This window comes from Phycodurus eques, chromosome 8 (genome assembly GCF_024500275.1).
Source record: "Phycodurus eques isolate BA_2022a chromosome 8, UOR_Pequ_1.1, whole genome shotgun sequence".
NCBI lineage: Eukaryota > Metazoa > Chordata > Actinopteri > Syngnathiformes > Syngnathidae > Phycodurus > Phycodurus eques.
Genome location: NC_084532.1, coordinates 20899788 through 20926911, shown reverse-complemented (window position 1 = coordinate 20926911; position 27124 = coordinate 20899788). Strand labels below are relative to the sequence as shown.

The 27124-nt window shown below is 41.2% G+C and overlaps 1 protein-coding gene across 1 annotated transcript in view; it reads right to left on the bottom strand.

Annotated features, from left to right (window-relative positions):
• Positions 1-27124, bottom strand: part of unc13a (unc-13 homolog A (C. elegans)) — a 109512-nt gene that overhangs the window by 70061 nt on the left and 12327 nt on the right. The window contains 28 exon segments of the mRNA XM_061683000.1: positions 48-191; positions 990-1086; positions 1164-1290; positions 1967-2052; positions 2130-2263; positions 3907-4041; positions 4139-4228; positions 5359-5427; positions 6121-6274; positions 6365-6528; positions 9056-9171; positions 9260-9429; positions 9809-9950; positions 10031-10258; positions 11416-11635; positions 11904-11978; positions 12822-12900; positions 12985-13031; positions 15374-15467; positions 16456-16907; positions 16909-17278; positions 19504-19623; positions 20947-21139; positions 21332-21361; positions 21965-22019; positions 23035-23105; positions 23206-23329; positions 23471-23588. Coding sequence (XP_061538984.1) covers positions 48-191; positions 990-1086; positions 1164-1290; positions 1967-2052; positions 2130-2263; positions 3907-4041; positions 4139-4228; positions 5359-5427; positions 6121-6274; positions 6365-6528; positions 9056-9171; positions 9260-9429; positions 9809-9950; positions 10031-10258; positions 11416-11635; positions 11904-11978; positions 12822-12900; positions 12985-13031; positions 15374-15467; positions 16456-16907; positions 16909-17278; positions 19504-19623; positions 20947-21139; positions 21332-21361; positions 21965-22019; positions 23035-23105; positions 23206-23329; positions 23471-23588 — 3904 coding nt within the window.

Below are 27124 nucleotides of genomic sequence, written 5' to 3'. Positions count from 1 at the left end.
GAAGGAATAAAGGTATTTTGAGGATTATTTAGCTACGGATAACTGACCTTTGCAAATCGTTTCATGTAGTGTCCGACGATCTGCGGATCTGGACACTCTAATTTTCGTATAATCTCAAAACTCTGGTTGAGCTGGGAAAACACATCCACGACAGAACAGGAAAACAGGGCATGCTCTGATGTGACCTGGAACTGTGGGCCAGAAAAGACAGATGCAAAGAATATGAATGACGGAGGGAAGAGGAAGATTTGGGAAATTAAATAAATGTCTGTTATGAGTAACCCCACAACAAATTCATGAAAACCCATGAAGACAGAACTCTGCCTATTTGGTTTAAAGCGGACATTTTAGGGTCATTTTGGTCCAATTGCTACCAGATTTGAGCCACGTACACTACACAGATGGGTGCCGCTAAAACACAAAAAGGTTGCGTTTTTGTCATTGCATGTGGCAGTTTAATGACTTGCTATAAAACTGAAATACCTGAAGAGATGAAAAGAAGAGAAGAAGAACCCAATTTCTACTTAGGGTTGTGAGTTGAAAAAGTTTGTAAAACCCAGTTCTATACTAGGAAATGCTATCATCTGTATACCTGAGATCTCAACTGGCTGTTGTTTCATGTCTATTTTTTATACATTGAACAGAGTGCCCAGATGACCCTTCAGGGAGTCTCTGTAATGAGGTAAGGACAGTTTTCCTGCTGTGAAATCTCTGGAATGAAGTCTTTATTCCACAGTTCCCCAAATAAGCAACCTCTTTAAACAACTCTCACAAAGCTTTTTGATGCTTGCAAGCACACTCCACATTGCTGTGTCCGTGTTATTAAGGCCAACGAGTCTTTGAAGAAGGAGACGGGGAAAGGGCAGGAGGAGGAGTGGCAGGGAGGAGAAAAGTGATAGCTTTGAGCAAGCATAAAAAGAGAGATTACAGCAATTCTGCCTGAACAGCAACAGCTCAGTCAATGCGGTGGACTTTGAAAAGGTGTTTACCCCATCTTTCTTGTCTCGCTCCAAAGCGCCATGCAGGAAGTCCCGAGACACTTCCTCATTTTCATCCAGCCACTGGATCACAAATGGCTCAAACCACCTATAGGGCGCAACATAGGAATATTTACAGGGGAAATTCCTGATTTTTATTGCGGTGTGCTGTAGGCTGCAACTTACGCAGGATACTCAGGCACTCTGCTCTTGAAGAAAGGCAAGTCTTTGCAGTACTCATTGTAAAGCCACTTGACCTTGAAATGCAGGTTCATGTAATCAGCACTCTTGCACAAGCGGTTTTTCTCATGCTCTGAGAAAAGAATAAAAGCAGGCTATGAATGAAGACTTCAGTTTCTCCCTGCTGCATGTCTGCTTGCAAGTAAAGCTGATATATTGTCCATAATGGTGTCTTAAATGGGCAATATTTACAATATTTACATTACGTGTCTAAATGTAATCCTTTTTTACAGGGTATGAAATGGAAATATAGAAAATCATCCCAGTGCAAGAAATCTTAACTGTAGACGTTATGTTTCAAAGTAGCATGAACATTCTTGACTGTCATAAGTGTAAAAATAGCTCAATAGCTGTACAATTCAAACAAATAATTACAACTAATAAAAATGAATAACACTACTCGCTCACTCTTTGGCAACAACATGAAACCACACAGACCTTTGGTGTGTTGGTATTTTGAGTTTTCACTGTAGTATCTTTTAGGTGTGTATAAGGAAATCCATTCCCCATCTTATCTCAATCTTACCATTTAAAATTGATATTAGTCATTTTATTGTGCCAAGTTTTAAATGTGATTACGTGTTTTATTTTTTTCTGGTGGAGTTCAACCCTTAAGTAATTGTCTTCAAATAGCAAACTCTACATTAATCATGGTGGACAAACATGCATGTTTTCACGGTCATTAGTGCTTTAATATTGTAGAATGTAGCAGCAGTTATACTGTAGATGCTCACTATGTGTTGACTCACCCTCCATAGCATATTTCATGTCCTGAGCAAACAGGTTCCACATCACTTCAGCGCTGATTTTACCCACATTGAGCTCCTGGGGGAATCTGGATGGAAAACAACACAAGAGACTGAGAGGAAAGAAAAAAAAAAACAAGAGATGCAGAATTTGGTAAAGACGAACTGGTTAAGGCAGGGTGTATAGGAGTTCTTGTCTTCCTCGATGATGGAGACAATAAGGGTGATGAGTTTGGACCAGAAGTCTAGATTCTTGATGCTAGGTCCCTGTTCCTCTGGAGGCACTGCACCCTGCTTGGCCTGGATAAAGAAACAAAACTGAATTCATCATCAATCCAAAAAGCAAAAAGGTAGCATACAGTACTGTATTCTTCAGAATCCAAATACATAAATAATATAATGCTGCAATAATATTAGACAATGTTTCTCTACAGCATTACAATTAAATTAAAATTACTGTTATGGAGAACTGCAGCTAGATGTATTTATCTGTAGATTTGGTTAAGCAGCATGTGGACCATTGTCCCATTTTATTTTTGCCCCGTTCCAAGGCATCTAACCATCCATCCATCCATCCATTTTCTGAGCCGCTTCTCCGCACTGGAGCCTATCCCAGCTGTCATCGGGCAGGAGGCGGGGTACACCCTGAACTGGTTGCCAGCCAATCGCAGGGCACATACGAACAAACAACCATTCGCACGCACAGTCACACCTACGGGCAATTTAGAGTCTTCAATTAATGCATGTTTTTGGGATGTGGGAGGAAGCCGGAGTGCCCGGAGAAAACCCACGCAGGCACGGGGAGAACATGCAAACTCCACACAGGCGGGGCCGGGTCCTCAGAACTGCGAGGCTGACGTTCTAACCAGTCGGCCACCGTGCCGCCTGTATCTATCCTAATTATTTTAACTTTAAATTTTCTTGAAAACACCCAGTCTTTTAATCTTCAAGTGACATAAATCTGCAAGGCTCCAGCGGAAGTAGGACGTGATGGAGTTACACGAGACTTCTCAGACAGTGGAAGTCTGCAAGCAAGTTCTTAAATTTGTCCCCAAGCTATTATTAACACTTTAAATTGGTTAATAATGTGTAAAAATAACAAGAAATATGGGGAAAGACCAATATTATCGATTTGTGAAAATAAATGAAATTGACCATATTTGGACAGGATGTGCTTCAGAAGGTGCTGTTGTTGTAGTTGGCAACAGAGTTCAATTGGCCTTTGTAACTCAGCAGCTAAATGGGACACCCCATCTATTCGATTGTACGTGCTCGTGATAAGTTAAATTCACTTAAATTCATTTGAGAGCCGGATTACGTGTTTCGGTAGGTGTTGCTGTTTTGGGTGGCAATGGAGGTGACGACCAATTGGCACACAGCGTCTATTAGGTCAGTGTTTCCCAACATTTATGAAGCTAAGGAATGTATTATAAAATACAAAACTCTAACAGCACGCCACCAAACAAACATTTTACAAAAATTATCTATACTGAAATAATCTTGTTTCAATATACTCACAAATTACTCTGTGTGAAATCTGGGACGAGCTATTATTATTATAAGTGTATACACAGGTTAATTGTACCTTCTGCCATCTAGTGGAAGGACAGTTAATTCTCTGACCTGTCACTATGCGTCGCTGGCATAGATAGATGAACAAAGACACATTATTTATAGTAAATAAATAATTTAGATGAGGTGAAATTGAATAATTTACTGCAGCACAGTGCTTGGGAATCACCGCATTTGGGGAAATATGGTAAACATGTTTAACTTTGATAAGAAATCAACCACATGCAAATACATGTTCAAAAGCATTACATACAATTACCTACTCATGTTGTCATGATGAGACAATAAATACCTTCTGCTCCTAATATAGGTTGTAATCGTGTTTTCTAGAAGGCCCCAAAGCACACATAAAGTCAACCTGTGCTGCTCACCGGGTCTGTCTGGTACTCGCGGCTGTAGAGCTCATGGCAGTTGTTAAAGATGTACTCGTAAGTGGAATTGAGACAGGCTTTCACACAGTCTTTCACGACCTGGCTCGCTCTGGGTGGAGACTGCAGCTCTTGGACCTGAATAAACACACACGCACAAGTCAAAGAGAGGCCTGTTTTAGTTCACACAAAGCAGGACAACGTCTTTGAAGGAAGAGTAAGGAAGAGGCGGCACCTTCATCCTGAAGAAGGTGATACTGGTGAGGAGGTCCACCGTGGACTTGAGGTCCTGCAGCCTCTCCGGACTGCTGGCTGGGAAGTTGTTCTGCAGTCACACAAAAAGTGTACAAAGGGTCCTTGAGATAAGAGGAAAATTAATCCCATAACCACGCTCGTAACTCAAAACAATCTCAAATCATTCAGCCATTCCAACCTCCCCAAAAACTATTTTCCTTTTAATCAGGAAACTAGCACTCTACAATATAGTAGTTTCTAAAAACATACACTAATGACATAATAAAACAGAATGTAAAGAATTAAACTGCTTTAGGCACAGTTTTTGCTTCAGTTCAAAGATCGTTACTCCTTGTGGTGTGCACACCTTGGGCACCTGCGGGCAGTATAATAGAGACATGAAGATACACATAGAGACGTCTCATCTCCTCAGTAAGCTGCAGTTATATTAGTTGTTCTTCGCAGAGGATAAAGAATATACAGTATGCCTATGAGTATTATTATATTATCTGTCTCCAAGTCTACTATTTTGTGTTCAAATTTCAGTTGCTTAAAGGGTTATAACACTGCTGCATTGATGCTATTTGTTAGCCCATCTATGGCATTTTACATTGTTTGTTAGCCTTAATACACTTTATTTGTTGCGTTTGAGCGGCACAGTGGATGATTGGTTAGCACATCTGCCTCATTATCATTGTCAAACTATTGCAATTTTATATCATGCGTCATATTTCACCCCTGATATGGACAAATGTCTTGGGACCCACCTATTAATACATTTATCAATAAGAGGGCGGAACCTACAAAGCCAAGTTCATCTTAAATCCAAATTGCCAATCTTACTTAAGACATTTTGACAACTCTATGCTTCCAACACTGGAGCAAAAGTTCGTGAAAGGTCCTTTTTCTATTCTGCGTCAAGTGGTAGTGTTCACATAGAGGACTATTAGGCATCAATTCCTACTGAATTGAGACAGCTCATTTCTGGTCCTCACATACTGTGCCCCAAGGTGTCAAGCAAGGAAGAAGCAATAATGTTTATTACCCATTTATTTTCCTCCATTTCACTCCTAGGTGGAATGGTCAGCTGTCCCAATGCTTTTGTTCATACACTGCACTCTTTTTGTGTGGCATGAATAATTCATATAATAACCGTAAAAAGCCCAATCACACCCCCTTTGGGAACAATAAATCCATCCATAGATTAGGGAGGGATCTTACTCGGTACATGGACAGGTCGATCCTCAGTGAGTTGTGCAGCTGATCAAGAAGCTTGACAAATCGTTCTTTCTGTGGACATCACAGAGTGAAACATCCGTGAATTTGGAGTAAAAATGTACAGAGCTGTGTGGCAATCAATGATATAATGTTAAAATGATGTGTTAAAATATGCATATTACATTGAAATCTTTGCAGACTTGTTGTACTGGGATTGATTCTCGTTAAATAAGTGCGGCAAAAAAACGCATTCATACACTTACACAATCTCATCAATACAAGAAAATGGCATTGTAACATAACATACAGAGCTAAATCAGGAAACCTAATTATTAGAAAAAAATATGATGAATAAGTGCAGTTCAGCACTACTGCTGCACTACCCAATAATACCACCTGGTTTAAAAATTGGTTATTAACAATTCATTATTGCTTTACAAAGATGTAATGAATTGCTATAGGTCATATGGTAAGATTAAAGTGGCAGTATCTTAAAATATCTAATATGCTGTTAACCAACACATGATGTTGAAAACTGTCGAAAAAAATCATTTTTTAAGGATTTACAAAGTATTTACAATACCATCATTAACATACTGAAAACCCATTCATAAAACCTAATAGTAAAATGTTGCCACTATGTAAATCTTTTGATAAAAATATAAATTTTTTCCTGTTCTTGGATTTTGCAAATGTACCTAAACTGGTGTCAACAGTAGATGTTCAGTGAATAGAAATTGGTTGCATTTGTATATCACAACTCACCCCAAAGTTGGACGCGGCAAAGCGGTCTGAGGCAGAAACGTTGTTAGTAGCCTGTGTGGTGTGCGCGTAGTAGGCATTGATGTTGGCCAGCAGGGTGCTCATCACTGCAGGCACGCCCGGGCACATGTACTTGGACGACAGGCAGGCAAAGTGACTGCAGAAAGGAGCATACGTGAACATTTTGGAACCATTTTCATCCATTAGCCACTGTAATTTTTACGTGAGGTTATAGACTACAACATACGTCATGGCTTGGTAGATGGACTCCACCCCGTAACGCATCGCAAACTCATCCACTATTTCCTGAGGTGTCTCTTCGTAGTATACTTTCCACGCATCATCTCCTTTGGCATCGGGGATCTTCACCACACCTGTGTTCTGGATGTCTGTCACAAAGTGGAAGAGGTTCTGCAAGTAGGAAAACAAAGTACATTGAGACAAGAGCAGAGGAAAAGGTCCCACTTTCCTCTATACTGGGTCATTTCAACCCTGCACTGCTGCAAGTTTCCCGACTGTTATTATTTCTAGTCATCCTTTTTATTTCTATTGTCAAAGGTGGCAGTTGTCATTAATAACTGGAAAGAGAATACATTGTACATGTGCCCATGCAGGCATAGATAGTTTAAAGCAAGACCAAGCCATATAGGGGAGGAGCAGCAAACGCATTAATCATGACATGTACATTTGTATGTGTGACCAAGAGTCTTGTGGACCTTTCTTGACTTGATGGATTACTAGCCATTACGTTTATTTCTATTGTGCAAGATGACTTTTGCAAGAATAACTGGCAAGAATGTGGAATGAAACTTTTTTGACTCAAAAGATCATTTAAACTTGCTCTGTTTATTTTGATTGTGCAAGGTGGTGGTTATCTTGAATAACCAGCAAGAGGAGCAATCACATTAATTATGTGGCATGTGGTGCCCCTGTGTGACCGAGCAAACACTAACTGCACAGAGCGATCGCATTATAGTAATGAACAGTATGCCCGCCTCTTCCAAGGGAAGTGTACCAAATTTGAGTACTCATCAAAACACTCTCACGAGCCAAGCATACTGAACTTTAGCTGTGAAGTGCTTGGGGCTCAAGCATGGTTTATTGTAAATGGCCTAGTGTGAGTAAACCCAGTCAATTTTCCAAAACTTGAGTGGGCGATCATGCAAAGTTAAACATTGCATTATATAGAGGGTATTACAGAGTTAAATTTAACCTATGCATTTTGTAGGGCAAAAAGGTGTACATTTGTATTTTAACACCAGACTGTCATTACACTTTCTTTAAATCCCTGCTCCAAATGCTAATCAATGCTTGTAACAATTTGATTGTGTAACAGTCCCTTTAGACTGCCAGACAACATAAATAAGTAAAAAACAATGCAACATCTGGGCTGTAAGGCCATAAAGTGTCATGCTGCGTTAAAACATTCTGAATTCACAGTGCGGTTTACGGCCACTTCGGCGCTGCAATAACTACAGTCTGTTCTTGATCAAGATTTGGCTGATATGCTCTGCTGAGTAATGGGACGGGTAATGAATCCATTCTGGGCTGCAAATGGTCTACAATCAATCAGTGGAGTTTTCCACAGTGAGAAAGAATGGAAATGTCTTTGGGGGCTATCGTGTCAGACGTGCTCTTTATCTCACTTGAGTAAAGAAATCTCTCAAGTGAAGTGCATTTAGCAGAGGAGCCGTCACAGATCTGATCATTATTGAAAAACTAGGCCTGATTAACAAACTCTGAAACAGAGAATGGTCGTGGTGTAATATTAGCCATCCATTTTCTATACTACCTTTCCTGTTTCCCAAGCTGACTTAAAGGAAATGGCACACTACGTGAGCACTACACTACTAATGATGATCTTAAAGCATAAGTAATCTAATACATGTCTGACAAAGAATCCTATTCATATATTAGGAGAACCATTTGCATGCAGTTAAGGTGACATGCCACTCTCAATTTTTATTTAAAGAGCTGGAGCTGGTAACTTGACAACCAAATTGAAGGTAAATGTGTCTGACAGAGTTAAGCTTTCTCATGAATTATATATTAGAAATGTCCTGGTTATTATTATTTTTTTATGACCCACGTCCAAGTTGAGTCACTTGATTTTGAGTATCAGCCAATACCAAGTCCGATCCGATGCAGAGTCAAATGCAACCGATGGGGCACAAGTCCACATATCACTCCGTGCCACTTTTTTCTTCATGAGCTGCGGATGACAGTGAAAGCCTGTAGCCACATTTTGTACACAAGCTTTGGAGACGTAGGGCACTTGCCCACTATATTGCACAGACTGCTGCTTGAAGCCTCTGTTGAAAAAAAAAAAGACGACCCCTTTCAGCCAATAACGCTCAGCTTCAATTATGTGATGGTCCCCAATTATTGATAACGTGATCAGATCGGGACAGCTCCAATGTATGTATTTTTTCTTTACATTATAATGAATCTGTTCTATATGGGGCCGCCTCAAAGCAGTGTTTTCTTCCAAAACGTACATAACTAAATCAAAGAAGAAAATAATTCATAAGTGTGTCCAACGTATTGGTTCCAAAGTTTTGGAATATTTCTGTGAAACACGTAGCAGTGATGTGTCAGCATTTCAGGAAAATCATAGTACTTATTAAAGTTGTTTAACTCAGAAAATACACAGAGTTGGAGCATCAGAGCCATTACAGCTTTTTTCGTTGCCTATGCATTTTACACACAACCCAACAAAGTGGGATATAGCCTCAACCTGTGTGCGCTTACACACAGCGGCACGAATCAGTCAAAACAACAAGAAATAATCTACAAAGTCGGACAGCTCGAATGACCTACTTTTGAGTATGCCCTAACATCCAGAAAGTAAACATGCCTGAAATATGTCGGCCCATGTCAGATTTTGAATCCAATTTAAGTGCCAGGGTAAAAAGACAAACCCAATTACTGATCTTACTTCATGCAAACAGGTGTATTGAACGTGATATGGAGCAACTGTCTCTTCGCCCTTAATCTCCACATTGATGTGCATGCGGATCGCCCCCGATACGGCCGATTTGTCCGTGCGCTTGTCTGAGGAAAGCACAGAAAACCAACAGAGACACGTGGAAAATAAGTCAGCCGAGACTCTCGGAGGACATCTTGATGGTGTAAAACTCACCGAGATTGTACCACACATCCATCTCGCCACTCAGAGTGCGGACCTCGATGATTGTTTGCCCGAGGAAGTCGTCGGACTCCCGCTTGAACTTCTGCTTCACACGGGACTTGATGTCGTCATCCTCGTCCCATACTCGCACCTTGATGCGATCCGAGGAGTTGTGGCATTCGCTACAGACACACAATCAAAGGGACGGAAGAGGAGTAACAGTGATGTAAACGTGCTACTAAACATAGAGTATACTGGACAGTACTGTGTATGCAAAAAGTATTAATAGCCCCACAATTTAAAAAAAAAATCTGTTATATTTATTTTCTTCAACAAAACTCTACACACAACACGCCAAAGACCACGACGATAGACCAGGGGGCCGCCATCGCACAAATAAATTTGCAAACATAATTTACAAAATATATTTTGTCGTAGTTGTGCAGGATTTTCAGGAAACAATTAATTTATTATTTTTTAGAACAACATAACATGACAAAATGTGGAAAAAGTGAATACTTTCCAGATATACTGCACGTATGTAGGAGGGTCTCCACTCACAAATTGAAGGTCTCCTCCCAGACAGGGTTGAGGTTGCCATAGATGGTTTTGGTCCTCTTTTTAGTCTTTCCCACCTGGACAGTGACGTACGGGTCACTGGAGCCGGTCTTATCCTTGGCTTGTAAACCTTGGGCACATAACACTGTGAAAAGGGAATAAAGAGCACAAAAGTCAAGTCAGTATGCTGTGTGAGTGCAATGACCAACGTCCATTCCAACTCACCCGTGATGCTGATCTTGGCCGACCATTTGGAGGTGCCATCAAGCACACTCTGTTTGATCTGCTTCATCTGGGTGCCGTGCGTGGCCTTGGGGACGGTGAAGACCTCCTGAATGAGTTCAAATATCTCCGGTTTATTCCTCTCGCGGATCTTCATGCGGTCTTTGAGGACCATGATGATGTTCTGAGTGCGGTCCTCTGCGCCATGTTTGGAGCTCTTCTCCGCCGCTCCTAGCCAATAGTGAAAAGAATGACAAATTTAGAAGGTGGATATAATATATATATATATATATATATATATATATATTTGCCTGTACAAAGATAACTAGACTACCTCGAGTGGTCATGCAATACTGTTCTACACCAGTCCTGTAGTTGCTGGGAGGCATGTCGATAACATACAAGTGGGTGCCCACTACACTAAATGTTTTTTCACTGAAGCACCATCTGATGGAACTGTTTCATCAGTGCTCCACTTGGCCATAACGCAAGTGGAATATAACTGTGAAGAAGTGCAACAGATGCCTTAATCTGGCCCTTTTTTGGATTTGTATCATTTTGGTGAAGCAGCACGTGGCTCGTTGTCCAAGATCATATTTTTACTCTGTTCAAAATAGCTGTAAACAATTGTATGTTTACTGCTCAGTTTTAGTGGAACTGTGACGGGAGCTGCCATGTTAGTTAGAAGACTTTGTATAAAAAAATAATAATTGAGTTCCACACTTTTTGTTACAGTGATACAAAAAATGTATTTCCACAACAATGCTCCATATTGGTTGCTGCACTTTGAATTTTTTCGAATATGCTGCTAAATATTATCTTTTACAAAATTGTTTCTCATTCTATTCTATCCATTATTTTTATTAAGTTAGTAATGTCAATTCAGTAATGTTAACAATTGTAGTCGCAGTGTGCAGTGCTGTTTAATATTTTGCTCATCTCATGTAAATATATTGCGTAGCTGAAAAATCAGAAACACCTTCTTCAGCATATCACTCAAAGTGAGATTGATTATCTTTCTATATATTATCAGCAAATGTTTGATACAGATCTCATTAAATTATGACAACAGGTGTACCTATTGCTGTGGCTTGTAAGCGCATGTCCACACTACACTGCAAATGTAACTTTGAGTGAAAAAAGGGAGTGAAAGGAATGAAAGCATAGTTCATGAATGACAGTTTTGTTTTTAATAAAAACACTGCGTAGGAGCGGTGGATGACAACAAAAGATAAATAGCTTCTAATAACCATTCAAGAAAAATAAACTATGAAAATGAAAAAGTCAAAGTGATGCAATGGATTGGAACAGACCTTATAACAGCATAATTCGTATGGGACACACTGGTTGTTGGTATGATTATTTAACAACAACATATAATCTCTTACTTTGCAGACAATCGGCGTTGAGCAGATCCTGGCACTTCTCGTGACATTTGACGCCGCACTCAGTACAGCGCATGCCTTGGCGAGCGATACCCCACAGCAGCCCCTCGCACTCGTAGCAGTAGGTGGGCGTGGTGGCGGTCCACACCTCGAAATTGTGCGGGGTGGTGCAGGAGATGGGATAGATGAGAGCCTGGAGGGTCTTCTTGTAGACATGGCTCTTCTATTATGGGATAAAGGACACATGGTCATAGTACACTTAAGAGCACCCTTTTTGTAGATGTATACATACTAGATGAGAATGGTGTAAAATCGAATATCACCAATAAGCTGGTAATAATAATATTGAACTATGCAACATAAATAAAGTACACTGTATCTCTAAAATAAAGTGATGCATATATTGCTATTACAGTATTTCCTATTGAGAAAATCGCTTTGAAATACAAAAAAGAGGTTACATTCTTTGCCATTTTAAATGAAGTACTGACCAGTTCTTCGTTGTGCAAGGTGCTGGACGTTAGGGCTGAGGTGATGCCGGCCTTCCTGGAGTTCTGGACCAATGACTGATTGACAGGACAGTAAACAAAGTACCCAAACCAAGCGTTGCTTTGATCATTAATCAAGAACCGCTTTTCATTTATAAGATTCATGGACAGTTTGTTACTCACCATAGCCTGTGGCATTGATGTGAAGGAGGGCATAAAAGGAGAGAATAAGGAAACATTTAAAAAAAGAGTACTTTAATAAATTCCCAAACAAGTTCCAAGTCATATATACAACAGAATTGACTGAATGGTTACTTATGAACCTTATGTTGTACCTACGTAACATTAATTTTGTTTTTCTGGTTGTGGTGGCTATGATCGTGACTCTTATTGTGAAACATTAAATAATGTGTTCATGTACCTTATAACTGCACATCCAACAACATTGTAGCTCTACTTGGGTTTTGGCTTTGACATGATAGTGTTTCTGTGTAGTTTGCTTGCAAGAAAAGTGTCAGATGTTCACCTAGGTAGCTGCTAAGTCATGGGTGGAGAAACATTTTGTGTCATGGTTGTATTATTTAAATTAAACCATTACCAATACGGTTAACAATCTAACGTCATCCTTAAGTTCACATTTTCCGACATAGGCAGCTCACCCAAAAACGAATTACTGTGTAAATTTTCACTTGATGGTGAGCAGGCACATCAGAGCCCCAAATATATACGGATTTAAAAAGTCAGTTTCATTTCCCTGCTTACGTCCTCTAGTGGTGCCTCAGCCAAGGAGAGAATGGAAGAGGCATGGAGCCAAGGAGCATATAGATGTTGAAGATGGAAGACGACAAAGAAAAGCACAGCCTGTTCACTGAAACTGAGTAAATACATGGACAGTGGAGCATTTAAAGCGATTAAACCCACCAGATCTCTGACCAGAGGCATCGCTTTCCTCTTCCTGAGGTCTGGCATGCTGTCGATGCTGTAAAGAGCACCGCCCATCCTGGAGAGAAATCACGCACATGTATCATCAATGAGAACGTATTCGGCTACTCAGATGTTATGCGTCATGGTCGCCAGTACTTACCCCGCTGATAACAGCAGAGAGGCGATGCCGACACTCTCACCTCGGGCCTGCGTGGAACAGAAAAGGATGAACATGGGGAAAAACAGGCAGTACAGGACTAGCTGGGTGCCATTAGAGGAATTGCTATAATAATAAGAAGATTATCATGGCGTGCCATGAGTGGTACTTGCATATTGTACACAGCTTGGGTACACCTAAATTACTGGATGTGTGCTGTCAACTTTGACTGGCAAACTAAACTAAACTAACTCCTCTACTCACAACTGATACTGCTGGTGTTTATTTCATTCTCAACTGCTTAAATACTGTACTCATTAGAGAATGTGAACAGCAGAAAGAATAGTCAGCAGCATTGTACAGTACAGAGGAACCTTGATAGAACGGACTAATAGGGGCGGGGGGTCGTTCATTATAGCCGATTGTCCATTACATTGAAGCACTTATTTTGAGGCTATATGCATCCATATTATTGTACAGTACAAAATTATTGTTTTGTAGTTGTTTTTCTGTGGCCTAACACACCCAGTATGGTTATGGTGACATTGTTGCCGTACAGTACTCATCATAGGCGAGTCACTTTCATGAGCCGCAAGGAATTAGTGTGCTTCCTAGTTGCAAATCTGTTGCCAAAGGCGAACAGCTTGACAAAAAAAATGTTACTGTACCGAAAATAGCATGTTTCAAACTCCAGAGTCTTGTGTTTTGAATTCCTCAGAGTTTACACTGCCGCCATGCCGCGCTCTCTTTATGCATTGCGAGTCTACAGTATGTACAATAGAGAAAATATAAATTCTATCATGACATGGCCGCCACGTCAAAGCCCCACATTTAACATGGCCGACACGTAGGCACAGAGAGGCACATCTTTTGGAATTGGATCTATTTTGTTTGTATATCTGTGACCCACAAATACGTCAGTCTCATCACCATCGTCAGTCTGCATTGCGCCACAGCACCAGTAAACAACAGCGGCCAATTCCGGAACTAACACTGTTTCAACGGCAGTTTAAGTGACGAATGGAAACTATTTTTGGACACATTGTTCAGTCCTGATGGTCAGTTTTATTTTTTTATATACGTTACATCGGGGTTCATTTTGTGGAAGTTCCACCGTATATAGCAAATAAAAATGTTGTAATACATAGTCTTTATTGAAGCGGCATGGTGTACGACTGGTTAGCACATCTGCCTCACAGTTCTGAGGACCAGGGTTCAAATCCTAGCCCCGCCTGTGTGGAGGTTGCATGTTCTCCCCATGCCTGCGTGGGTTTTCTCCCGGCACTCCGGTTTCCTCCCACATCCCAAAAGCATGCGAATGGTTGTCAGTTTGTATGTGCCCTGCGATTGGCTGGCGACCAGTTCAGGGTGTACCCCGCCTCTCGCCCGAAGATAGTTGGTATAGGCTCCAGCACTCCCGCCACCCTTGTGAGGATAAGCTGCTCAGATAATGGATGGATGGATGGATAGTCTTTATTGAATATATAGTATGCATCGTATAGTATTCTCTCCATTGTCACTCCACTGCTGATATTATCGCTGGCTGGTTTAGTTCATTCTCAACTGCTTATTCAGCGAGTATTCATTGATGATATACTACATTTTTGACATATACAATGCTGCTGACTATAATTGCTGCTGTTCACAATTATATCTGTAGCGTACTGTATATGCAGTCAGCATCTACTTTTACATACTGCTTGTATATACTGTAGACTATTTACTGATGATGTACAGTACATGTATATGTTTTGCATACAATGCTGCTGACTATTGTTGCTGCTGCTCACATTGACCCATGCAAATATTGTACTTATTTATTCATGTAATGTTTTCCATTCACATCTGCATAGACTGTATATACAGTAGCACCTATTATTCATGGACAGTTGACATATACACTGCTGCTCTCATTCTGCTCAGTTTCACTGCCTGGTGCTGTAAATTTGTGCATAAATAAATTTTCTATTCTTTGATAATCTTATTTGGTGGGCTGCTACTGTCCACTTTGCTGCTGTAAAATCTGAATTTGTTGTACAAAACAAATTAAAAATAAATGAGGTGGATTAACACACAACACCCACCTGATATTCTGCTCCAGCCAGAGCGAGGAATCAGAACGGACTACATGCAAATCGCTATGAGTGTGGCAAACCACTGAAAAGAAAACAATGAAATGGCAAAACAAGGCTCGGGGTAAACAGAAACTACTGAATAAAACACAAGACAATATAATCAAAAATAAAAATAAAAAAATAGGAGCAACACCGGAACATTCCACATAAACTGGTAAAAAAACATGCAGGAACAGATGCAACAACCTATAAACAAATTTATGATTGCAACAATTCACATAAATATACACTTCAAACCCACACATACACTCAAGTACCTCTTGTAACTGCAGTCGTACTCTGCTGAACAATCGGAGCCAGTTGGCTTTGGCTCTTGCAGGACCGGGTTCCATGAGTTCCCTTTTTGGGAAGCTGGAGATGTTGCAGATGGAATACAAATTTGTTAGTAACTATGCAGGCTTAGTGCTTAATCTATATGTGTATATAAATCCATCCATCCATCCATTTTCTGAGCCGCTTATCCTCACTAGGGTCGCGGGCATGCTGGAGCCTATCCCAGCTGTCATCGGGCAGGAGGCGGGGTACACCCTGAACTGGTTGCCAGCCAATCGCAGGGCACATACAAACAGACAACCATTCGCACTCACATGCACACCTACGGGCAATTTAGAGTCTCCAATTTATGCATGTTTTTTGGGATGTGGGAGGAAACCAGAGTGCCCGGAGAAAACCCACGCAGGCACGGGGAGAACATGCAAACTCCACACAGGCGGGGCCGGGGATTGAACCCGGGTCCTCAGAACTGTGAGGCTGACGCTCTAACCAGTCGGCCACCGTGTGTGTGTGTGTGTGTGTGTGTGTGTGTGTGTGTGTGTGTGTGTGTGTGTGTGTGTGTGTGTGTGTGTGTGTGTGTGTGTGTGTGTGTGTGTGTGTGTGTGTGTGTGTGTGTGTGTGTGTGTGTGTGTGTGTGTGTGTGTGTGTGTGTGTGTGTGTGTGTGTGTGTGTGTGAGGAAAAAAACCTAAATGAACCTAAGGTAGATATTATGACGACATTTCTCTCATGTCTTTCGAGTTTGGGCTGTCTGTGGATGTAGCTCCGTTCCCTCTCCCTTATGTGTCGGTCAAGCGTCTACAAAGGGTAAGTAGTTTTACTTTATGTTAGTATTATTATACAGTGTTTAACTTCTCTTTATCCATGGATTTTGCTTAAAACATCATCATGTTTGGTTAATAATGGGTTTCTGATAGTTTGCCACAGTATGAGCTTGGAATGGAGTTTCAATAAGAAAGTTTATTTGGCAATTAGAATAACTTCAACCAGCACCACAGATTGTGTTCAACTTTGGAGGTTCAGCTTTACTGAAATATACACCTCCTGATCTGGATAAACAGAGCTCACCTGGGGAGAGGAGGCTCCTCTGTTTTCTCCTCAGGGGGTGAGGGGACGCTCTCCCCAGCCGGAAGTTGTTCTGTAGGTGGGACCTCCTCTAGGGGCACCTCGGACTTTGGCTCGGGCTCTTGGAACTTGGCATCAGGTCCTGGAATCTGTGCTACAGTGGCAGTGGCGGATGTGTTGCTGATGGTAGTGGTAGTGTTGGCAAATACGTCTTGCTGGGCGGGTGCAAAGGGAAGGTCGGTCGAGTCAGATGTGAAAGAGGGCAAGGTGTCATCCTGTTCAAGGGGAGGGAGGACCGGCGCGGTGCTTGATGGTTGCAGTTGATCGGGAGGCTGCTGCTGATGTAAAGACGTCTGCTTTTCCAGAGGAGGCCTGCTGGAGGACAAGCTATCAGATGGGGGAGCGAGGGTGGCAACAGTGCTCGTGGGGCTGTAAGATGGCTCTTGCTCTTCACCTGAGAGCCCCATCCATTGGGTACGTATCTTCATCTTCCTCGTACGGCATCTCTTCCTCATCTTCATAGTTGTACACTCCTTCCTCCTCGTACATCACGTCGCCCTCTTCGCCATAGAGCGCCCTGTCTTCGCCGCCGTCTTTGACATAGCTCCCCTCGTCACTGTAGACGCCCTGCTGGTCCTCCCCGTCCCAGCCCGGGAAGTCCTCCTTGCCGTAACTAATGGACGAGTGGCAGGAGTGATAAGAGTCGTTTTCGTCGTAGAACTCAGAGCCTCGCAGGCTCTCACCGTCCTCAGGGACGAACTCCTCACTGAGCTGGGAGCTGCCTCGGCTCAGCTCACCCGAAGAGGCATAGCGACTGTCTGTGGGACTGAGGGAGAAGAGTGGGGAAAACACACACGGCTGTTATATCAACACATCCATTGAGGAGCAGTAGAAACATCCAAGACCTGCAAGGTCTGATGCGTTGGTTAGTGGGACATTTAAGGGACTCGTATTGAGGTTGAGACCAGAGAAGGAGCTAGCTACCAGTGGGAGAGGATTGACTTTCGACCAACCAGCAAGCTTGAGAGTGAAGTTTGGAGGTGGGAGGTGTTAGACTTGTGATGCATCTACAGGCTTGTTCACATTGCTGGCAAATCAGATTTCTGACCCAAATAAGATCCCACTGCTGCACTAATGTCATTTCCAAGTGATCAAAACAGAATCCTTGCATCTGCACTTAGTCCTCTGTATGGTACTATCTGCATGGGTCTTAGCGTGCTGTAGCCATAGGTCTAGTCTTTAAACAAAAATACTACAGCTCAGCTTCGGTATCCTTTCGGCTACTCTTTTGGTTATCAGGGCGGCATGAAAAAACAACAACCTAGCACTGGGGAAACACAACCGTTTGGTGGGGTGGAAACAGTGGAAAAACGGAAATACAACATCGAGACGTGCAAGCACTTTTCTGTCAAGTTGCAGTATTGATTTCCACCACCCTACAGTCATAAGGACAGAAAAAGGTATAAAACGTGTTGTTTCTCCGTCATTGTGACATTGGTCATGGTGAGTCGGCGTGTTGAGCTGCAAGTAACAAAAACACGCGCTTTGATTTCCAGTCATCTGGACTGAAATGATTTGAATGATATTTCAAACTCTGTCTTTCAAACAATGTATTTGATGTGAGTTTGCTGTTTAAAGTCAATCTAGAAATGACAAAAATCCGATTTGAGACTGGCAGTGTGAATAAGGTCTACATTAACAGCAATTATCTTTGTTTTATTGAAACAGAAAATCGGAATGCATCCGACAGAGGGAGAGGGAAACAGGTGGAAAGTTTTTTTGTTTCCATGATATACATATAGCATAGTAGAGATTCAATTGAGAATTGTGCCGTTTTTGTAGTAGTTTCCTTTGTAAGTGTCCGGGAAAAAGAAACAGAAATTCTGGTGTTTTTCTCTTGTTGTTTAGTCAAGTCCTTGTCAAGAGAGCCCTGACACAAAACACGTGCTTTTACGCATGGACACACACTGACGCTTTACTGCAACGCCTCTATTGATTACTGTCATGTTGGTTCAATAGTACACCTTGTAGGCGCACTTAAGAGCAGGGTTGTGCGAGGTGTTCCCGTGGATGAATGGACACATACTGTAAACATGGACCTGTGCTCCCTTTTTTAAAGTAGCACAATCTCTCACTTGTGTTGAATGCTTACACTAAAATGGACTGAATTGTATCCATGGAAAATGAGCTCATTTGTGTTTGTTATGTTGATGTTGTTAGATCCAACTATGGGTTGGCATATTAACTACGTAGTCAATTAATTGAGCAACTGGAATGCGGTAGAATTGACTGCTGATGAATGTTTAGGCAATAGGAAGCCCATTTGCACTATGTGTTTGTTTTGTGTGTGTTTTTACACGTAGTGATGGCATCTAAAGGGAATTGGATCCTTCCTGCATTGTCCGGTAGAGTGAAAACTTTGCTGATTTTAATTTGATATGCCTCACATGCGTAATGAGGCTGCAATTAGAGGCTGTCGTACGTAATAGACGCACATTGGAGGTCTTCCTCAGTCTCTGAACAACCAACAATTAGGCTTCTCAGGCTGTGCATGTAGAATTTTTTTTTTTTTTTTTTTTAAGTGAGCAAAGCAAAAATAATCCTGTGAATACTTGGACCATATTTACTTCCATATACAGATGTCGCCTCTTGTTTTTGTACATGCACAGCGAGACGTTAGGTTTTTGCGTAGAATTTTGAATTGGGCATCATGTCTTGCACTGTGAACATAGCCTAAATATACGTGAAGTGATTCACAGGTTTTTTGAACACACTGTTGTTATTCTGAACACAATTTACACCCACATACTATACTACACCACATTATGGAGAAGAGCCAAGTGATTTGAAAATACTGTAGATGCAGGACCAGTATTGATAGTGATTTTGTGTGTGTGTGTACATTTACAGAGAGATAGGGTAAGAGCGCATGCATGCAAGCACAGTGAGCGAGGAGGACGGGACAAGTCCACCACTGACGTCACAGCAAGACTGAGTCACAGGCTGGAGCAGGAGGAAGAAGAGGAGTTCAGAGGAGGTACAGAGACCCACCTATCGGACAGCGAATGCCTACTGTCTAGAGAATACTGACGACTGGTGCGCCGGCTCGACCCTGAGCCTGAGTCGATATCACTGCGCCCGTTGGTGGCCAAGTCTAAACTATCATAGGGTCTGGTAAGAGGAGCAGGGAAGGGGGAGTGGGGAGAGGTAGGAGAGGAGCATCAGTAGAGCTCAATTTAGGCAAAGAAACCACATCCGATTCATTAAATCCGTAATTACTCACACATACACAAAAGATAATCACAAGTTCATGCGCCACCTGTATACTAGAGCAGTGAGCCTCAGTGTGCTTGTATACACTGAAGCCAGACTTATTCTCTGAGGGAGGAAGAGCACAGTGGGGACAGCATGTACAACAAAGTGGAACAAAAATGTCGTTGAGCTCGAGTCGTCTTCGGGGTGATTGGAGACTTCAAAGGGACTTATTCATAAAGGAATACTGTCTGCTGTATTTTTTTGGGGTGAGTTCCCACATTAAATCAAGGCATGTTCCTCCTGTGTTTGAACAAAACACACACTAATCTGACACTTTATTCGGTACACCGGGACAATCTAGAGATATAGTGCAAGTGCAAATATTTTGTTTCTTTTTCAGTTTTGAGAGTTATTCCTTTGACAACGTTTTTATTGTGTTTGTAGTTTACACTGCATCAAATGCTTTTCAAATATTTTGTCCATGCACTGTAACGAAGGCGACCAAAATACAGTGGTGGCATGAGATAGTTTAGAGAGAGTTTAATTCCTTCTATTACCGTGCTCGTAAAGCAAAACACTCAAATTTCAAATCTGTCCCCATAGAAATGAATAGAAATACCATTAATCCATTCCAGCCTCCAAAAAAACAACAAAAAATGTTGTAATGTGCTCTCTAATGGGAAAAAGTAACAATTGAAAATATTACTTTATAAGGACTTTATATTACTTAAAAACATACAGTGATGACATAATTGACTTCATTTGATTCACTTTTTATTGAGTGTTATAGTCCACTTGCATTGGGGCCAGTGATGCATTAGATCCAGCAGTTGGAGCTGTGATGGAAAAACACACCACTGCAGAACTGCAGTGAAAGAGTCCAGCCTGCAGTTGTCAATCAAATGATTGTGACGCATGTTTAGGATTGTTTGGCCTTGGCTGAGGCCTGCGCTCTACTGAGTGCCATTCTAGAATAGACAATAATAGAATGCCTCTATGGTCACTGTGCAAGCAGTAAAGGGAAATTAAATGTGCTTCATCTTGTGTGGTGCTTTTACTAATATAATTGTAGCTATAGTCCTTGCATTAGATCTATTTAGATTGTGTGGGTGTACGTAATGGATATATTATTTTTCTGTTTTAGCTTTACTAATAATCACTGTGGTAACCTGAAGGGGGCATGTAAGCCATCCCACTCATTTAGGGTAACGGGAGTTGGTGATAACAGTGATGCGGTACCTAATGTCTCGGGGGTCATAGTCCATATCGTGGATGTCGTCGTACGGGTGTCTGTAGTGCTGTTCCCTGATGGGATACTGGTGCATGGAGGCGTTGGGCTGAGATGTAGTGTAAAAGGGAGGCGGAGCGCTGTTACTGGTCTCGCTGCGGTAGTCGCTGTCCCTGTCGTCCACGGCGCTGTCCGGGTCGTCGTCTGGTCACACAAACACAACGTGCAGAAATTAGACGAGGAGGATTGGACAGGGAAAAAAGTGAAATACTTTTAAGTAGTAATAGAAGGTGCAGCAAAGGGCTAGTGGGGAAAATGCACAAGTTGATCATTATTTGCAGGTCAGACAGGGATAGTAAATACCGATTTATGAGCACAGGTGCATCAAAGACTTACTTTGCTGATTGCCCCACAGACTCCAATTGCCTGCAAGATAATGGAAATACCACATTAGGATCATAAATAAAGTACATCAGCAGTCCAGAAACTAACTACCAGAATATAAAAATGGGCGGGGAATCGCTCAGTCTGTAATGAATTGGAATGGGGGTGCAGAAGGTCTAAAGTTCAAGACTGACACTCCCTTTATTGCATGCATGGATTAGTGTTTCCAATGCATGTTAAAGTGTATTTCAAGACTAATGTGAATTTCAAGACAATAAAGAAACAAAGACTGCGACAGCCACACTTATGAGTCAATGCCAATTGACTAACTGCTTAGGTCACTGTTGCATGACATCTTGCTACTACTTTTGGGCCCTTCCCCAACTTAAGCAGAAATATGTAATGGATTCTTTGCTTTATGTTTTTGCCACTTCCAGTTAAGTGACAAAGTGTGACCGCTCTCACAGTTTATCAGCCTCTTCTTCCCTTAAGCCTCATTACCACCTCCCACCCAATTCCAACCTCTTGTCCACTTGAGAAATGAGCCTGGGGTGAGGGAGTGCAGTAGCATAAAAAAAAGAAACAGCATGACATGCCACAAGGGGAGTTGGATGTAGAGATAGTGGCCGGTCACTTCACACTCACAGCACTGTGTGGAAGGCGCCTGGAGTGGCCTCTCTTGCTCCTCTTGATAGGCATACTGAGGATGAAAATGCAAAAAATAAAAGAAAGAAGTAAAAACAAGAACAACAATAGATAATACAGTTGTAATCAGAAGTTTACACACACACACTCATCTTGGTTTGGGACCAATTCCAATCAAATCCCAGATATAGTAGTTGCTCGAATTATGACCAGTTGAGAATTAATACCGGTATGTTATATTAATTTGGCGATTTCACTATCAAACATACCAGACTTTTTACTTGCAAGGCCAATATTAACTAATTTCTTGAGAGTTACATATACGCATCATGGTTGATTACAGACAACACAGCTCTCATTTGATTGACCGAAACCCAATATCCAAGGAACTCAATTTGATATTTAAGAAGGAAAATTGTAGATTTACACAACTTGGGAAAGGCCTTGAATATTGGATATATATTAAAGGCTCCTCTAAGTATTCAAAGTTACATTAGAGCAGGGGTCACCAACATGGTGCTTGCGGGCTACTTATGTGGACCATACAAAACACATTGACATGTTGAAAAGTTTTTCTTACCCTGCTAAATCATTGTTGATTACTATTGTGAAAAATCATAAACATGATCAGTGTCTTTACATAGATGAATATAATTCATTATTAATAATAACACATAATTAAAGATAATTTGAGCAAAATATTTATTTTAGAAGTGTGTATCAATCACATTAATCGGTTGCCAAGAAGTACGTCTCAGTTTCAAAAAGGTTGGTGAACCGTACATTACAGCAGCCTGATTGGAGCCTGAGTAAATGCTTAGATCTTCATTATTGGTATATTATTGGTGTTCTCGCTTATGATCTTCATGCAGAAAAAATATTTGTTTTAGAACAGAAAAAGACTGCGCCGCATTTAGTTATGTGATCCGTTGTGATAGCAATTATAAAACATTGAGTAGCAGAATTTGTGCAAATGTTCTTTCTTCTGGGATTAACACACGAGAGCAAGAATAAGAAATGGACAGGCAGAGGAAAATAGATACAGTGACGGCATACAATAAAACTCTTACATCTTGGTCTCTCATGGCATTCAGTTGTTCAAGCTTCTTGGCCCAGTATCGTGCCTCTTCTTCAGGAATGTCTGCAGTGAAAGCAGCACTCGCCATGATAAATGTGATTTGACATCAATAACAACGAAGAATTTGTAATGCAGACCAAAAATGCCAACCAAGAGTCCAAACCTAGTGGCAGTTCAAAGCGTGTGTCCAACAGCAGCCTGTGAAAGGTTGGGTCTTTGGTGCCGCAGATCTCATTCTCAGCCATGATCACGTTGGAGTCCAGTGTCAACCACTGACCAGGACCCTCCTGGGAATTGAATGGCAGCAGTGTAAACACGACTCGGACAAAAAGATAACCAAAATATCTCTCAGTGGAGCTAATGTTGGGTCCACTATTTACCCTACATTTTAAACGTATGTAAGGATAAACAGGAAATTTGCGAGTCACCTCATTGGACTGTCGGATGCTACTCAGGGGGATCCATAAGGTGCCCACCATGGTGTCCCAGATCAGGCCTTTATTCCACACCTCCACTGTCAGGCCCAGGTCCAGCCGGTTTATCTCACTATGGGTCAGGGATAGGAGGAAGGGGATGGGTTAAAAAGGAGGACAAATACATCTAGATCACAAAGATAAATCTGGGAGTTTGAGTTTTTATACATGGACAACCCCATGCTGAGTTTTTTTTTTTTTTTCTAGCGGATGTACAATTCAGCATAAGTGCCTGCATTTTAACTCTGCTGGTGAATAAACACTGCGATTGAATCTGCTAAGGGAGACGATGATTTGGAAAAAGATGGTGAATGTCAAGTAGGCTGCCAGCAGGATATATGTAAGCGCAGGCACACACCACACAGTTTCTGTATGACTAACTGCAGTGACGTTTGTGGCTCTCTTCCATCTTACATACACCAAAGGCAAAAATTTTAATACAAATATACCTAATGTTGGGGTCAGTGAGATACAGGCAGTGGCAGTCCTTGGTTAAATGGCATCCTGTGCGAAACCCCGCTTTGGCGTGGCATCTGCATGATAAGTGACTCCTGGTTTTCTGTGACTTGTGCGCCATGTTTTTCCAGAACATGTTGGCTGAACTCAGTTGTTTTCTATGTTAGTGTAATTAAGATTGGGAAACACCAAGAGTTGTTGTTCTACTTACTACAGTTGAGAATTTGCATTGGGCAAATTCACGGAATGCTGTACACAAAGTCTTCTGAGTAACACGGCAGCTACTGTCACGAATAATATATACTATGAACTGCATCATGCTTTCAAGAATAAAATGCATAGTTTAAATTTACAGTGGTGCATTGAGATACAAGTTTAATTTGTTCCGTAACCACGCTTGTAATGCAAAACACTTGTATCTCAAATCCTCTTTCTCCACTGAAATGAATAGGAATGCCATTAACCCACCCCAGCATCCCCAACAACAACCATAATATTTGTAATGTGTTTCTTAATAAGAAAACTAGCACTCAATATAATTGTACTTTATAAAAATATACTGTAGTGATCAAATTGAATAGAATGTAACCAATTGCTTCAATTTAATGGACATTGTGCTGCTCCTTCTGGTGTGCATGCCTTGGCCACCTCGACGCCAAGGCCAATGATGGAGACACACACACACGAAGAACAAGCAGTCAGGCCTCCCTAGGCTAAGGCTCACAGTCTTAACTGATTCAAATCCTAATAATAGCCGCAGCTTTGATATTAAAATGTATTTTTTCCCTGGAAGCCAAGGATATAATCTGGTAAATGGCAGCATGTTGTGCTGCTTCATAAAAGGGGGGAAAATGAGGAGAGGAAATGAGCGGGAGAGGGTGACGTGAAGGACAGAGTCAGGTATTTACAGAGAAAGAGCTCGTTAGCTGAGCTGTAAATCTTATTTACTCAAACTCCTTAGACGTGCCGGCTGTTTGAGCATTTGGATCTTTTCATATCTACATCGCCTATTTTTGTTTTAAGTCTACTCACACCATACAGGGATATTTAAGCCAGGACAACGAAACCTCCAAATTAAGAGTTGAACCGAAATGATCAGAAAAAATGTCTCAAAACTTGAGAGTTCAAACATTCATCGTTTTACATCATGCAAATTGATCAGTGAGAATCTTTGGCTTTTCTTAATTTTTTTTTACGATGCTGCCACAGACGTGTAACAGGGGCGGCGGCAAAGAAGAAAAGAGTTATGAAACCGGAGACAAATTCCTTGTGTGTTTTTTGGAAAATACTTGGCAAATAAAGATGATTCTGATAAGCTTAGAACCAGTTCCTGTGACATAGGATCTGGATCCTGAATTCAAATACAGATCAATTCCATACACTTTTACCAAGCGTTGTGCTCGTGTAAATTGACATCTTAATCTGCAAACATCTTCCCTCTATTCAAAAGATGAGTTGTAAGACTTTATTTTAGTTTTATTATACAGTGGCTTTATTTATTTATTTATTTTTAACTGTTGCATGACAGGTATGAATATTAAAATGTTACTCACAACATTTACAGTTAATAAAGGTTTTGTGATGGTGAATTAATTCACTTTACATTATTTCCTGTTGGAGAAATGGTGGATGACGCACGTTTAATGTGACAGATTCATTAACTAATAGAGTGACTATACACGCAACATTCGGTACACCTGTAAAATCTGATGAACTCAAATAAAGTGTATAGAAATTAAGCTCAGTTGTTGTTGTAGCTTTTGTTTAAAAAAATAAAAATAAAAAATAAAACTTTACACCAGGGGTGCCAAACTCAAATTCACAGTGGGCCAAAATAAAAAATTGGGATAACGTCGCAGGCCAAACTCAATATTTAATTAAAAGTCACTGCGATGTGCATGTTTCCCTTCTCTGGAGAAATGTAGCATTAATGTTTATCATATGACAACTTAGAATTTGCTTAAACATTGAATCTGGAAAAAAACAACTTTAATATTCTAAACACGAGAAATCAAATTTGCGCTAAAGGACATCAGTGGTATTTGTTTGTTGTTTTGTATTTAAATAGATAACATGAATTCTTCAGAAAACAGATAACCAACTTTCATCAGGCCATCACTCTAATATAGTGCCTGACAGATATCTCTGGTTATAAACACAATTGACCGTAGTCATCATGTTTGTAACTTCAGATTTCTTTCCAGAGCTCTAATAATCATGTTGAAAAGGAGCTAAATCACAAAAGGAGCAGCCGCCCAACAAGAGGAAAATGCCTCGCGCCCACTCGTCTCATTCTTCCACTCATTACTTAAAGCCTGTGGACACGAAGGAGCAGTTGAACGCACAGGTATGACAAAAAAATCACGTCCCTCCATCCATCCATTTTCTCACTAGGGTCGCGGGCTGCTGGAGCCTATCCCAGCTAGCATCAGGTGGGAGGCGGGGTACACCCTGAACCGGTCGCCAGTCAATCGCAGGGCACATTGAAACAAACAACCATCCGCACTCACATTCACACCTACGGGCAATTTAGAGTCATCAATCAACCTCCCACACATGTTTTTGGGAGTACCCGGAGAAAAGCCACGCAGACACGGGGAGAACATGCAAACTCCACACAGGCTGGGCCGGGATTTTAACCCCGGTTCCCAGAACTGCGAGGCAGATGTGTTAACCAGTCGTCCTCCGTGCCAAAAAGATCACGTTTTTTTTTTTTTTTTTTTAATTTACTCTTAGCAGTGGGTCTCAACACTTCAAAAGAAGAAGCATTTTCTCAAGGAAGGTTAAGAGAGTACAAGGTGGAGTGTTTTGTTTTCCAGTTGTTTGTAGGTTTTAATATTAGCAGGGGTTGTTCTGGCAGCAATTTCCATTCCTTTAATAAACACTGGAAAACAGTGTTTATTGTCTTTTTCGTTTATATTCTTGCAGCTAGAGGAGACACTGAATAAAGCATACAACTTCTTCTAACTAACATGGCAGGTGCTGTCCCATTTACACTAAATACGAGCTGCCTTGCAATCACAAATGTACAATTGTATGCAGTTTCTTGGAACAGTGGGTAATGTGCCAGGGACGAAAAACAGATTATGTGAGCACATTAGAACGGCAGCCTGTTCTGGTAAATTTACATCGTGGTGGTTAACTTATTTTTGC